The sequence below is a fragment of the Pristis pectinata genome, chromosome 16 (assembly GCF_009764475.1).
Source record: "Pristis pectinata isolate sPriPec2 chromosome 16, sPriPec2.1.pri, whole genome shotgun sequence".
Lineage (NCBI taxonomy): Eukaryota > Metazoa > Chordata > Chondrichthyes > Rhinopristiformes > Pristidae > Pristis > Pristis pectinata.
In genome coordinates this window covers 11,090,561-11,104,704 of record NC_067420.1, presented here as the reverse complement: position 1 = coordinate 11,104,704, position 14,144 = coordinate 11,090,561, and the positions used below count along the sequence as shown (strand labels likewise).

General features: G+C 43.9%; 1 protein-coding gene across 1 annotated transcript in view; it reads left to right on the top strand.

Annotated features, from left to right (window-relative positions):
• The window catches only part of LOC127578937 (gametocyte-specific factor 1-like), a 39,527-nt gene extending 39,053 nt beyond the window's left edge, over window positions 1-474 (top strand). The window contains exon 8 of the mRNA XM_052031525.1: window positions 327-474. Coding sequence (XP_051887485.1) covers window positions 327-368 — 42 coding nt within the window. The 3' untranslated portion in view covers window positions 369-474. The remainder of the gene's footprint in view (window positions 1-326) is intronic.
• Window positions 475-14,144: the final 13,670 nt, after the last annotated feature.

Here is a 14,144-nt window from a genome sequence, read left to right as displayed (position 1 = left end):
TGGTGCTGTAATAGCGTTACACTAACTGCTACACTACCATGCAGCAAAAATTCACTATGTAATCCAGTTTCTGGGCAAATGAATTTAAAAATCTGACTTTGGTAGAAGGTAGCAGAGTGAAATGACTGTGTGCACTGGGCCCATTGGGATGGTCAACTGAGGATGGGTAATTGGCAAGTTGCTGCTTTTCATGTAAGGCACTTCAACTATTTAAAATTGTGATTTAAAAGAATAATAGTTCTCAAGATCAAAGTAGTTTAGCACAGTTGTTGTACACACTTATCTTTCTCAAAGTTCTCATTACTTATTCTCTGTTTACTTCCTAGCCTGTTCCCTGTGTGGTTAAGTCAGTTGAGGAGAGCACCTGAAGGACAAGCATCTATTTTAAGACCAGAAAACTGCAATTTCAAACACTGATTCTATTTTACTATATCTGTGTGCAACACTTAACAGAATAAAGGAAAGTGAACTTTGAATCAAAAAAACCTGCTTGGTGCCAGCTGGCTCATTCTGCATTAGGAATGTTTTACTTTTAGAACAATAATGGTGCTAATTCAGAAGGCTTTGCAAAATGGTTTGTTTTCATAGTGGTCATAGTGTGCTGGTTGGTTCAAGAAGCAAGTGGTTAAACAAAAGTAACTGTTCTTGAATCTAGTGGTGTGGGACTAAAGGTTTCTGTACCTCCTGCCCGATGGAAGCTGCGAGAAGATGGCATGGCCCAGGTGGTGGGGGTCTTTGATGGATGTTGCCGCCTTGAGGCAGTGCCTCATGTAGGTACTACCAATGGTTGGGAGGGATGTGCCTGTGATGTATTGGGCTAAGTCCACTACTCTCTGTAGCTTCTTGCATTCCTGTGCATTCAAATTGCTGTACCAGACCATGATGCAGTCAGGATACTTTCAACAGTACATCTGTAGAAGTTTGTGAATAGTGTTCAGTGAGAAGATGAACCTCCTCAACCTCCAGATGCAGCCTAACCAGAGTTTTATAAAGCTGAAATATAACTTCCTGACTCTTGAACTCAATGCCTCAACTAATAAAGGCAAGCATGCTAGACAGTTTTACCACCTGATCAACTTGTGCACCCATTTCAGGGAACTATGGACTTGGACACCAAGGTCCCTCTTTTCTTCATTGTTGTTAAGGGCGATCTCCCAAAAATCAAAACTTCACACTTGGCTGGATTAAACTCCATCTGTCATTGCATCTCCATCTGAATTTACCAATCCATCCATCCACATTTTCGTCCAAGTAATTTCTATAACAGACAGCAGAGGTCCTATGGAACACCACTTGTCACGGACCTCCAGCCAGAATAAGTCACATTGACCACTACCCTCCCCCTCTACGTCGCTCTCTCCCCACTTGCCCCTCACCCCCTCTCCCATTCTCCCACGATCCCCTCTACCCTCCTCTCCACTGTGTTTCTATCCCTCTCTCCCACACCACCTTTCCCTGCTTCCCCCTCTAAGTGAGTTTTTAAAGAGGTAACTAAGTGTATCTGAGGGTGGAGTAGTAGATATAGTCTTCATGGACTTCAGTTAGAAAGACTGATCCAAATGTTTAGGGCCCATTGGATCCAGGGCAATTTGACAAACTGGATCCAAAATTAGCTTGGCAATAGGAGGCAGAGTGATGGTAGAGAGTTGTTTGTGTTTGGATGTCTGTGACCAGTGGTATTCCACAAGGATCAGTGCTGGGACCTCTACTGTTTATAAGAAACCTGAATGACGTGGATGTCGGAGGCATGATCAGTAAGTTTGCATATGACAAGATTGGTGGTAGAGTTGACAATGTGGATGGTAGTCATAGGCTACAGTGTGATATCGATGTGTTGGTGAAATGGGCTGAGAAACAGCAAATGAAGTTTAATCCAGATGAATACGAGGTGATGCATTTAAGGAGTACTAATGCGCGTAAGACATCCTGAATGGTAGGGTCCTTGGGAAACAGGCATGAATATTGAATTTTCCAACTTTAGGTAATTGCCTGCACCCCCCCCCCCCACCCCCACCATGCTTCTCTTCCCTTTCCTAGCCTCTTTTTCTACCTTTTTTCCTCACTCTCCTTACTCAAACCCCAGTGGATCTGCTTTCTGCTTCTCCCCTGCACCTGCCTATCACTATCTCTTACCTGCATCTACCTATCACCACCCTGTGCCCACCCTGCCTCCCGTCTTTTGTCCACCTATCACTGCTCTGCTTCTCATCCTATATATTGGGCTTCCCTTTTCCTATCTTCAGTCCTGAAGAAGGGTCCTGACCTGAAACATTGACCACATGCTTTTCTCCACGGACACTGCCTGACCCATCATCGTGTTTTTCATCTAGGGTTCTAGGGAGTATTAATGAACAGAGGTACCTTGGTGTACAAGTCCCGAGATCCTTGAAGGTGCACTGGATAATGTGGTTAGAAAGGCATATAGGACATTGGTCACCACACTATAGGAAGGATGTAATAGTGCTGGACGGTGCAGAGGAGATTCACCAGGATGTTGCCTGGGATTAAGGGATACAGTTATGAGGAGAGACTGGAGAGACTTCCCTGAAGCAGAGAGGCTTAAGAGGGGACATGTAAATCACAGGTATTAGTCACAGGTACATGGAAACACAGTGAAATGCATCTTTCGTGTAGAGTGTTCTGGGGGCAGTCCGCAAGTGCCGCCATGCATCCGGTGCCAACATAGGTATGTAAACTTATGAAGAGTATAGATAGGGTAGGGAGCAGAAAACTTTTCCCCATAAGAGGTAGACAAAACAAAGGGACATCGATTTAGGATATGAGGGAAGAGATTCGGAGGGGATGTGAGGACAACTACCTTCACCCAGAGTGCTGAGTACCTGGAACGCTGCCAGAAAGAGTGGTTGAAGCTGGGTAACTCAGAGCATTTTAGATGAGCATTTGAATCACTTAGGCATAGAAGGGTATGGGCCAAGTGCTGGGAGATAGGATAATTGCAGATGGGTGCCAGTAAGTCAATGTGGATATGGTGGGCCAAATGGCCTGCTTCCATACTATATGACTCTCGTATCTGGAACATGCTGCCAGAGGTGGTGGATTCAGAAACTATCAGTACGTTGAAGAGACATTTAGACTGTAACAGAATTAGGCAAGGCACAGAAGGATACAGGCCTCTGACCTAATGTAGGCAAATTGGATTGATGTAGATGGGCAAGAGCAGTTGGCATGTAGGTCAAAGGGCCTGTTTCTGTGCTGTACAAGTATGTAAGGGATAACTCTTTAGTTAATAGCCATTGTGCTGTAAGTATGGGTTGCACCTTAACTGGACGGGAACCAATATCCTGGCCGGGAGGTTTGCCAGTGCTATATGGAAGGGTTTAAACTAGTTTGGCAGGGAGATAGGAACCAGAGCACCGGGTCAGGAAGTGGAGGAATTGAGAAGAAGATAGATGTCCTAACTGGTAACTCTGTAAGGAAGGACAGGCAGCCGCAAAGTAATAGACACGGTGAGACAGACTGGTTGAAGTGTGTTTATTTTAACGCTAGCAGTATTAGCAGGACAAGGGTGAAGCACTGAGAGTACGGATCAGAACATGGAACTATGATGTTGTGGCCGTTACAGAGACTTGGTTGAGAGAGGGACAGGATTGGATGCTTAATGTTCCAGGGTTTCAATGTTTAGAAAAGATAGGGAAGTAAGAGAGGGTGGGGGGGGGGAGTTGCACTATTAATCAGGGACAACATCGACAATATCACAGCTGCAGTCAGTGGGGACATAATGGAGGGCTCATCCATATGGATAGAACTCAAAAATAAGAAAGGTGCAATCACTGATGGGATTATACTGCAGAACTCCCAATAGTTAGCGGGACATTGAAGAACAGGTAGGCAGGCAGATTAGTGAAGGGTGTGAAAACAACAGGGTTATTGTCATGAGTGACTTCAAATTTCCCAATATAGACTGGGACAGTGTGCAGATAGTCCAAAGAGAGGAAGGGCCATTGTTGAGCATGGTGCTGGGAAATGAGCCTGGCCAAGTGACTGACCTTTCAGTGAGAGAACAGGGAACAGTGACCACAACTTATTAAGTTTTAAGATGGCTTTAGATAGGGATAAGTATGGATCTTGCAGGAGAGTACTAAATTGGAGCAGGGTAAATTCCAAGACTATTAGGCAGGAACTAGGGAGAGTTTATTGGGAACAGTTGTCTTTGGGCAAGTCCACATCTGACATGCGGAGACCAACTGCACAGAGTACAGGATGCGTACGTTCCAGTAAGAAGGAAGGACGAGGGTGGCAAGATAAGGGAACCTTGAATATTGAGAGAGGTGATGAATTTAGTCCAGAAGAAAAAGGAAGTGTTGTTGTAAGATAAGTTATTTAAGGTCTCAAAGGGCAAGGACTCTGGACACAGTCTTTGGAGTTTAAAAATCATTTATTCACAAAGACAAATGTGGGGCAGAATGAATGGGAATGGATGCATGCTTACACACGCACACACGCACACACACACACACACACACACGATTGCCAACATGGGGGAAATCGCAACAAGGGTGAGGTGCGCACACGCACACGCAAAACAAACTGGTTACAAATGATCAAGGAAAAAACAATACAATGCCTGACCCCCTGACTCAGTACAAGCATCGGCTCCACGCTCCTGGGAATCTACTTAGGACGCTCCTAACCCTTGTGGAAGTGTACACTTTTACCAATGGTCTCTTCAGCATTGTTTCACGATTCCTGGAGCAATCAAAAGAGAGTGAACCACGCACATGTAGAATTCTTTATAGTGCTGGAGGGCTGGGTGATCCAGCCCAGGTAATTCAAACAATCCAATGATTCAAGGAAAGGTACAAAGGTGTGTGCAGGAACCAATGGTCAAGGGTGTGCACTAATGGGTGGGTGGAGCTAGACCTTGATTGACAGTGATGTGGCTTTCAACCATGTGCTCAATGGTGTCATGTGACAGCCATGACCCGTCACCTTACAAGTGTATGTAAGGTTGAGGAAGCTAAAATCAAATGGAGCCCTTGAGGATTATGAAGAAGCTAGAAAAGAACTCAAGATCCAGGAGGGGCTATGAATAGTCCTTGGCAAGTAGGAGTCGAGATTCCCCAGGCATTTTATACGTAAATCAAGAGCAAGAGGATAACTGGGGAGAGGGTAGGACCACTAGAAGATAAAGGAGGGAACATCTGCTTGGAGGTGGATGATGTGGGTGAGTTCCTAAATGAGTAGTTTGTGTTGGTATTTACCAAGGAGAAAGATGTGGATGATAGATCAGTGAGGAGTGTGCTAAAGTGCTAAGGTATTTTGAGATATTGTTGGGACTCTTAAAGAATATTAAGGTGGATAAGTCCCCAAGGGCCTGATGTAATATACCCCAGGTTATTGAGAGATTTGATTGATGAGATTACTGGGGCCTTGACCAAGATTTTTGTGCCCTCACTAGCTACAGGCGAGATCCCAGAGGACTGCCGAGTGTAAAAGTCGACCTGCACTCTGTAATAAATCAGACAATAGCAGAACCAAAGAACTTACAATCAATGCTTTGTTAGTTTAACGCTAGCGGGAGTGGGGGTACATGGAGGAACAAACAGTCAGTGCTGCTCTTCCCTGCATGTGGCCCAACTCAAGGAATACAGGGTGCTAACAAACTTAAGTACATTGTTTTCTGGTGGGTGTCCACCTACTGCACAAGCATACCCATATTTGGGTATGCTTGACCAGCTCACACTACCATTGGTCAAGCTGAGGCTGCTGTGTGCACAAATAACCCTGTTCTTGTGGCCTTGAAGCTCAGCTTAGCTGATGAGGAGTTGCTGAGCTTCAAGAGCAGGTGACTCAAGCTGCTTACCAGTAGAGAGAGAGTAACGCTTTGTTCACCAGAGCTCCCTTCCCATTGTCTTCTACATGAGTAGCTAAATGTTGTTCGAGAAAGGAAAAAAGGATAATCCTGGAAACCATAGTCTGGTGAATTTCACGTCAGTGGTAAGGAAGCTATTGGAGAGGATGCTTAGGGATAGGATTTATGAGCATTTGGAAAACCATGGCCTAATTAGGGACAGTCATCATGGCTTTACGTGGGGCAAGTCGTGTCTTACTAACTTGAATGAGTTCTTCAAAGAGGTGATGAAGGTGATGAATGAAGGTAGAGCTGTGGATGTTGTCTACATGGAATTTAGAATGGCATTTGACAAGGTCCCTCATGGTACACTGATCAGGAAGACTAAGATGCATAGGGTACATGGTGATTTGGCCATTTGGATTGAGAAATGGCTTGCTCATTGAAGACAGTGGGTAGTGGTCAATGGGACATATTTTGGTTGGAGGTCCATGACGAGTGGTGTTCTGCAGGGATCTGTACTGAGATCTCTGCTGTTTGTGACTTGGATGATTGGTGGTGTTACAGAAAGTGTAGAAGATTGCCAGAGGATACAGCGGGATACAGATCAGTTGCAGATATGGACTGAGAAATGGTAGATGGAATATAATCTGGCCAAAAGTGAGGTGTTGCACTTTGGGAGTTCAAATGTAAAGGGACAGTACACTGTTAATGGCAAGACTCTTAACAGTGTTGATGTACAGAGGGATCTTGGGGTCCAAGTCCATAGCTCCCTGAAGGTGACTGCACAGGTTGATGGGGTGGTGACGAAGGTGTATGGCATGCTTGCCTTTATTAGCTGAGGCACTGAGTTCAAGAATCTGGAAGTTATATTGCTGCTTTATAAAACTCTAGTTAGGTTGCATCTAGAGTATTGCATTCAATTCTGGTCAACCCATTATAGGTAGGGTGTGGAGTTCTGGAGAGGGTACAGAAGAGGCTTACAAGGATGCTGCTTGTCAAAGGGGTATGTGCTATGAGGAGAGGTTGGAAAAAATTGGATTGTTTTCTCTGGAGCAGCGGAGGTTGAGGGGAGACCTGATAGAAGTTTATAAGATTATGAGAGGCATAGATAGAGTAGACAGCCGGTATCTTTTCCCATGGTCAAAATCTCTAATACTAGAGGGCATGCATTTAAGGTGAGAAGGGTAAGTTCAAAGGAGATGTGCAGGGCAAGGTTTTATTTCACAGAGACTGGTGAGTGCCTGGAATGTGCTGGCAGTGGTGGTAGTTGAGGAACATAGAGATGTTTAGGAGGCTCTTAGAGAGACACATGAATGTGCAGAGAATGGAGGGATATGGACATTGTGTAGGTAGAAGGGATTAGGTTAGTTAGACATTCAGTGACAAGTTTAATTAGTTCAGCACAACATCATGGGCTGCAGGGCCTGTTTCTGTGCTGTATTGTTTATCTTAAACAAGTCACTTAACTTTACTTTTTGCAGCAGTGTAAAGTATTTTTCTTTATGTAAAGCAGATTCCCAGAGAGTTTGAAACATTTATCTATTTGTAAGACTTAACAGTCTTCAGTTTGTCCCCATTCTAGTATAAAATACTCTTTTTTTTATATGATGCCACGCATTTGGATGAGAACTTGAATTGCCAAGGCACCAAAGTCTATGGACCAAGTGCTGGTAAATGGGATTAATTTAGATGGGTACTAATTTAGATGGGTGGGCCGAAGTGCCTGTTTCTGTGCTGCATGACTCTATGACATATGACGTGATCCTCCTTTCGCAGCTACCTACGGACATCACAAGAGGATCTTCCTTCTCTGCTGATGCATTTCAGATCTTAACCACTTGCTCTATAAAATGTTTCTCCTATCACCTTAGTTGTCTTCAGTCACCTTCTGGCCTTATCCTTTGGTATTTGACTCTTGTACCATTGGAAGACATTTCTCTTTATCTGCTCTGTCCAAACTCCTCATGAATTTAAGTACCCTCTTTTGTTCCAAGGAGAACAACCTTGGCTTTTCCAGTTTATCCCTGTAAGAAAAGTCCTCATCCCAGGAATCACTGGGGAAAAATATTCTGTGTCTTTGGAGGCCATCACATCTCCCTAAACTGCGGCGTCCACAAGTGACATAATACTCCAGTTGTGGGCAAACTATTGCTTTATCGAGATTCCCCACAATCTTTTTGCTCCTGCAGCCACAAAAGCAATTTTCAATGAATATCCACAAAATGCATGCAATAAAGTGACAAATATAACTGAACATACGATCTTCATGATCTACCATTTAAGGAAGGAAATACACCCTCTGCTGCAGAGCCTCCAGTTTTGTGGCCCGATCTAATGCTGACGTGGATGACACCGCAAATGGAGTGAGGTAGAGAAAGCTAAAGCAGAAAGGAAGGAGGAAGAGGCAGTCTGCATGCTGTATTAACACCACAATGCAGATTGCCTTTCTCTGTAAATCTGCATCCTTTTTCCAGAGAAAGTTATTGTGAAGACCATGTATTTGAAGATAGTTGTCAGTGGAGAACATGTGGATGGAATGTGTAAGATAATGCACAATTTTATTTTTGTCACATTTAATCACCTACCAGATATAGATCCTTTAATTTTCAGTCTTCCCAAAACTTGAAAATTGAACACTGCTGCAACTTTTTCATTTAGACAGGTACATGGACAGGAAGAGTTCAGAGGGGCGTGGCCTAAATGCGAGCAAATGGGGCTAGCTCAGGTCGACAATTTTGTCGGCATGGTTGTGTTGGGCCAAAGGGCCTGTTTTCCTGCTGTATATGTCTATGACTCTATCAGCAGTAGCAGATGTTGTGGTTAAGGAGATATTGTTCAAAATCCCTCACCAACATCAACTTTTAAAAGCCAACTGCCCCAATACCCACCAGACAGAATTACACAATCATATACATAGCCCACACTTTGATCTAACAAAAATGGAATGCAAAATCCAGATGTTGCTGGCAGAGATATTCTGCTCTTCTAGCGGCTGTGGTGTGCCATTTATGCCAAAACACTTTGCACTATAGTGTTGGCAAGTTAGGGCAAGCGTCCACTTGTTTACAGTAATGCTTGGAATAAGTGACACTTTAAGATCAAAAATGTTGAACAATTTCAGGGGCCATGAAAATATGGTCATATTTCCTCAGCAAAATCGATACATTTCAGACTTTAAGATTTTGTTATTAATTGTCTCCCATAGTCACCTGAGATTAATGATAGGAGACAGAGGGTAGTGGTGGATAGGTACTTTTCTGAGTGTAAATCTGTAACAAATGGAGTACTGTAGTAATCAGTGCTAGGACCTTTGTTGCTTGTAATACTGTATGTAAGTGACTCAGATTAGCATGTAGGTGTAGTGTAAGTTTGCAAATGACATGAAAGTTGGTGGAGTCATATTATAGTGAAGAAGTTGTCTAAGGAGGTAGTGGAACATAGATCAACTGGAATCTAATCCAGACAAGTGTGAGGTCAAATTCTGGTAGAACATTGAGTAAATGGCAGGGATCCTTAGGAGTGTTGATATACAGAGATAGCTTGGGGTGCAAGTCCATATGCAGAAAGTGGTGACACAGATGGATAAGGTAGTGAAAAAGGCATTTGGAATACTTGCCTTCGTAGACTGAGGCACTGAGTATAAGAGTTGGGTCATCGTGTTGCAGTTAGACTGCACTTAGAGCATTGTGCACAGTTTTGGACGCAACGCTACAGGAAGGATGTGGTAGCAATAGAGAGAGTGCAGAAGAGATTCACCATTATTTTGCTAGAATGGAGGACTGTAGCAATAAGGAGAGATTGGATAGGCTGGGTTTATTCTCTGCTGAAGGGTGTAGGAAACTGCAGGAAGCTAGAGGTTTATCAAATTATGAGGAGGATAGATAGTCTTTTTCCCAGAGCAAGGCAATCAAGAAATAGAGGGCAGAAATTTAAAGCTTTTCGCACAGAGGGTGGTGAGTATATGGAACTTACCGCCGGGGAGGTGGTAGAGGTAGATCATATTACAATGTTTAAAAGGCGTTTGGAGAAGTACTTAGATAAGAAAGGCATGGAGCGATACGGGCGTCTCCAGGCAAATGGGATTAGCGTAGATAGGCATCACTGTCGGCATGGACCTGGTGGGCCATAAGGGCCTGTTTCTGTGCTGAATTCTTCCCTGATTCTATTATCTCTTTTGTTTGTCCCAGTCTTTATTTAAAGGAGAGTTAGAGATGTTGGTGAGTTTGAATGCTGATAAATTCCCTGATGGCTTACATCCCAGAGTTTTGAAGATAGTTGTTATTCTGGTTATTATCTTCCAAAGTTCCTTAAGTTCTAGAATTGTTCCTGTTGACTGGAGGGGAGCAAATCTGACCCCACTATTTCAGGAAGGAGAGAGGAAAAAAAATGGGAATTACGCACCTGTTAACCTGTGGTTGGGGAAATGCTCGAATGTATAATGAAAACACTATTTTAAATTGCAAAGTGCCTCAGGAAACATGTACAATTCTTGAAAATAGGATTGAGCAGAGTTAACAGGGAGTTAGAGTCATAGAGTCTTACAGCATGGAAACAGGCTGTTCGGCCCAACTCATCCATGCCAACTGTGTTACCCAGCTGTGGTCCCATCTGACTGCGTTTGGCCCATAGCCCTCTAAACCCCTCCTATCCATGTACTTATCTAGATGGCTTTTAAATGTTGCTAATATGCCCTCCTCAACCACTATTTCTGGCAGGTCCAAATATGCACCACCCTTTGTGTGTACAAGCTGCCCCTGATGTCCCTTATAAATCTCTCGCCTCTGATCTTAAACCTATGTCCTCTTGTTTTTAGCACTCCTTCCCTGGGAAAAAGACTATGTACTTTCACCCTGTCTATGCCCCTCATGATCTTATATACTTCCGTCAGGTCACCCCTCGATCTCCTACATTCCAGGAGATGAAGTCCTAGTCTACTCAACCTGTCCATGTAACTCAGGCCCATAATGTCCGGGCAACATCCTGATAAATCTGCTCTACACTCTTTCTAGTTTAATAACCTCGTTCCGATAACAGGGTGACCAAAACTGTACACAGTACTAAAAATGCGGTCTCACCATTGTCTTATATAACTGCAACGTAACTTCCCAACTCCTATACTCTGTGCCCTGACTGATGAAGGCCAGCGTGCCAAACACCTTCTTCACCACCTGATCTACCTGTGACACCACTTTCAGCGAACTATGCACTTGCACTCCTAGGTCCCTCTGTTCCATAACACTCCCCAGGGCCCTTCCATTCACTCTATAAGTCCTAGCCTGGTATGATCTACAGATCCTCACATGCATCTGGATTGAAAGCCATTTGCCAGTCCTCAGCCCACATACCCAGCTGATCAAGATTCCCCTGTAATTTTTCATAACCATCCACACTATCCACAACACCACCTCCACCTATTTTAGAATCAACCCCAAACTTACTAACCATGCCTTGTACATTCACGTCCAAATCGTTTACATAAATTACAAACAACAAAGGTCCCAGCATTGAACCCTGTGACATACCACTAGACACAGGCCTCCAGTCTGAGAAGCAACCTTCGACCATCACCCTCTGCTTCCCAGTACTTGGGCCAATTATGACTCCAATCCACTATCTCCCCTTGGATCTCATGTGACCTAACCTTCTAGACCAGGCTGCCATGTGGAACCTTGGCAAAGGCCTGGCTAAAGTCCATATAGTTAACATCCACTGCCCTACCCTCATCTACCCTCGAAGAACCCCAAGAAATTTGTCAGGTATGACTTCCCATGCAGAAATCAGTGCTGACTGTTCTGAATCAGACCCGGTCTCTCCAAATGTTGGTAAATCCTGTCCCTCAGAATTCCCTCTAGCAATTTACCCACCACCGATGTCAGACTCACTGACCTGTAGTTTCCTTCCTTGTTTTTGCTCCCCTTTTTAAACAATGTTGCCACACTAACCACTCTCCAGTTCTCTGTAACCTTACCTGTGGCCAGGGATGAAGCAAAATTCTCTGCAAGGGCTTCCGCAATTTCTTCTTTAGCTTCCCACAAGGTCCGAGAATGCATCAGGTCATGCCTTGGGGATTTATCCACCTTATTTATCCACTAAGGTGGATAAATAAGGCCTCCAGTACCTCCTCCCTCTTAATTCGTATGTGCTCCAAGACATCACCACTCATTTCCCCCATTTCCTTAGCTTCCATCATTTTCTCCACAGTAAAAAGTTAAGAGAATTCATTAAAAATCTCACCCATTTCCTTTGGTTCCACACACAGACAGCCATGCTGATCTATTTTCTATCTAGCCACGCATTTACCCTTAATATACCTAAAGAATCTCTTGGGATTTTGCCTCACCTTGCCTGTCAGATCCTTCTCATATCCTCTTTTTGCCCTCCTAACTCCTCTCTTAAGTGCACTCCTACACTTCCTGTAGTCATCAAGAGATTCACTAGTTCCCAATTGCTTATGCACAGTGAACGCTTCCCTCTTTTTCTCAACCAGAGTCTCAATATCTCTTGTCAACCAGAGTTCCTGAAATCTGCCAGCCTTGCCATTCTCCCCAATAGGAACATGCCTTTATGAATAGAAAATTGTGTTTGACCACTCTGCTGGAGTTCTTTAAGGATGTGAATGGTTGAATGGATGACAAGGAACCAGTGGGTGTCGATCTGGATTTTCAGAAGAGTTTCGATAAACAAGAAGTTGATCAACAAGGTTAGAGCACGTGGAATTGGGAATAACATACTGACGTGAATTGAGAACTGACTATTGGATAGAAAGCAAAAAGTACACAAATCATTCTCTAGCTGGCTAGTGGGATTAGTGTGCAGGCCACACTTATTCACAATCTATCACAATAATTTTTTATTACATTTCCAATTTTTTTTGATGATATTAACCTCAAAAGGGTTTTGAGAATGGGGAAAGTTGTAAAGAGGCTTTATGGACAAGCTGAATGACTGAATGAGATCATGGCACATGGAATGTAATGTGGAAAAATGAAATATATAACAGAAATGGTGAGAAATTGAGGAGTATTGATGTTCAGAGGGACATGGGTGTGCTTGTACATGTCCAACATGTAGTTGCATCAGGCAAATGGTATGTTGGCCTTTGTAATGTGAGGGTTTTTGATTGCAGGAGTAATGAAGTTAAACTGCAGTTGTGTCAGACCTCAGCGAGACCACATATGAAGGATGGTGTATGGTTTTAGTCTTGTTACTTGAGAACGTTACTACTTGCCAGGTGCCTCCTCCTGTTTTGATTTTTATACTTCTGTGTTAATGTCCATACCACCCTGGGGAGTGACTCGAGAGACGCTCTGTGTACCCTTCACAAGATCAGCCCCAAGGAGATCCATTCAGCAACAAGGAAAGCAGTCCTTATGAATGCACAAGGCACAGTAACAGTTCCTAGGACATGACTCCAGGACTTACCCAAACCACATACTGATGCTGAGATTGGAAGATTGGATGATTCCAAACCATCCAGGACAATATATTTTATTCTGTTCAGTACTCACTTTGAAGCGACACACTACTCTCGCCTCATAACCAAGGATATATGATACATCCTCAGGACTGTCTTTGTAAGCATACATCAGTGCTTGCTTTGTAAGTTTCTCTTCTCAGAAATGCTGCTTTTCCCTGACATTTTACCCATCTTGGACCTCAGTAGTTGAAAATTAATTGAAGTAGAATCATTTTCTCCTTTCCATGACTGAACCCCTCACAAACCCAATACACAGACAAACCCAATACCCATAGAGTGCAGGGTTCCCCTGTGGCCATTCCCCTCAGTAACAGGTATACCCCTTTGGATACTGTTGGAGGGGATGACCTTTCAGAGGCCAGCAGCAGTAGCCAGTTCAGTGGTACCATGCCCGACTCTGAGGCAAAGAAGGGAAGGGTGAAGTCAGGCAGACCGATATTGATAGCGGACTTGATAGTAAGGAGCGCAGATAGGTGTTTTTGTGGCCGCAATTGAAACTCCAGGATGGTGCGTTGCCTCCATGCTGTCAGGGTTAAGAATGTCTCGCAGCAGGTACAGGACATTCTGAGAGGGGATGGTGAGCAGCCGGAGGTCATGGTCCATATCAGTACTAATGACATAGGCAAGAGCAGGGATGAAGTCCTGCAAAGTGATCTCTTGAAGCTAGGAAGAAAGTTAAAAAGGACTTCCAGGGTTGTAATCTTAGGATTACTAACCGTAACATGTGCTGGTGAGGTGAGAAATAGATACATGGTGCAGTTCAATATGTGGCTAAGGAGGAAGGGCTTCAGATTTATGGATCATTGAGCTCTCTTCCAGGGCAGGTGGAACATGTACAAACAGGACGGTTTG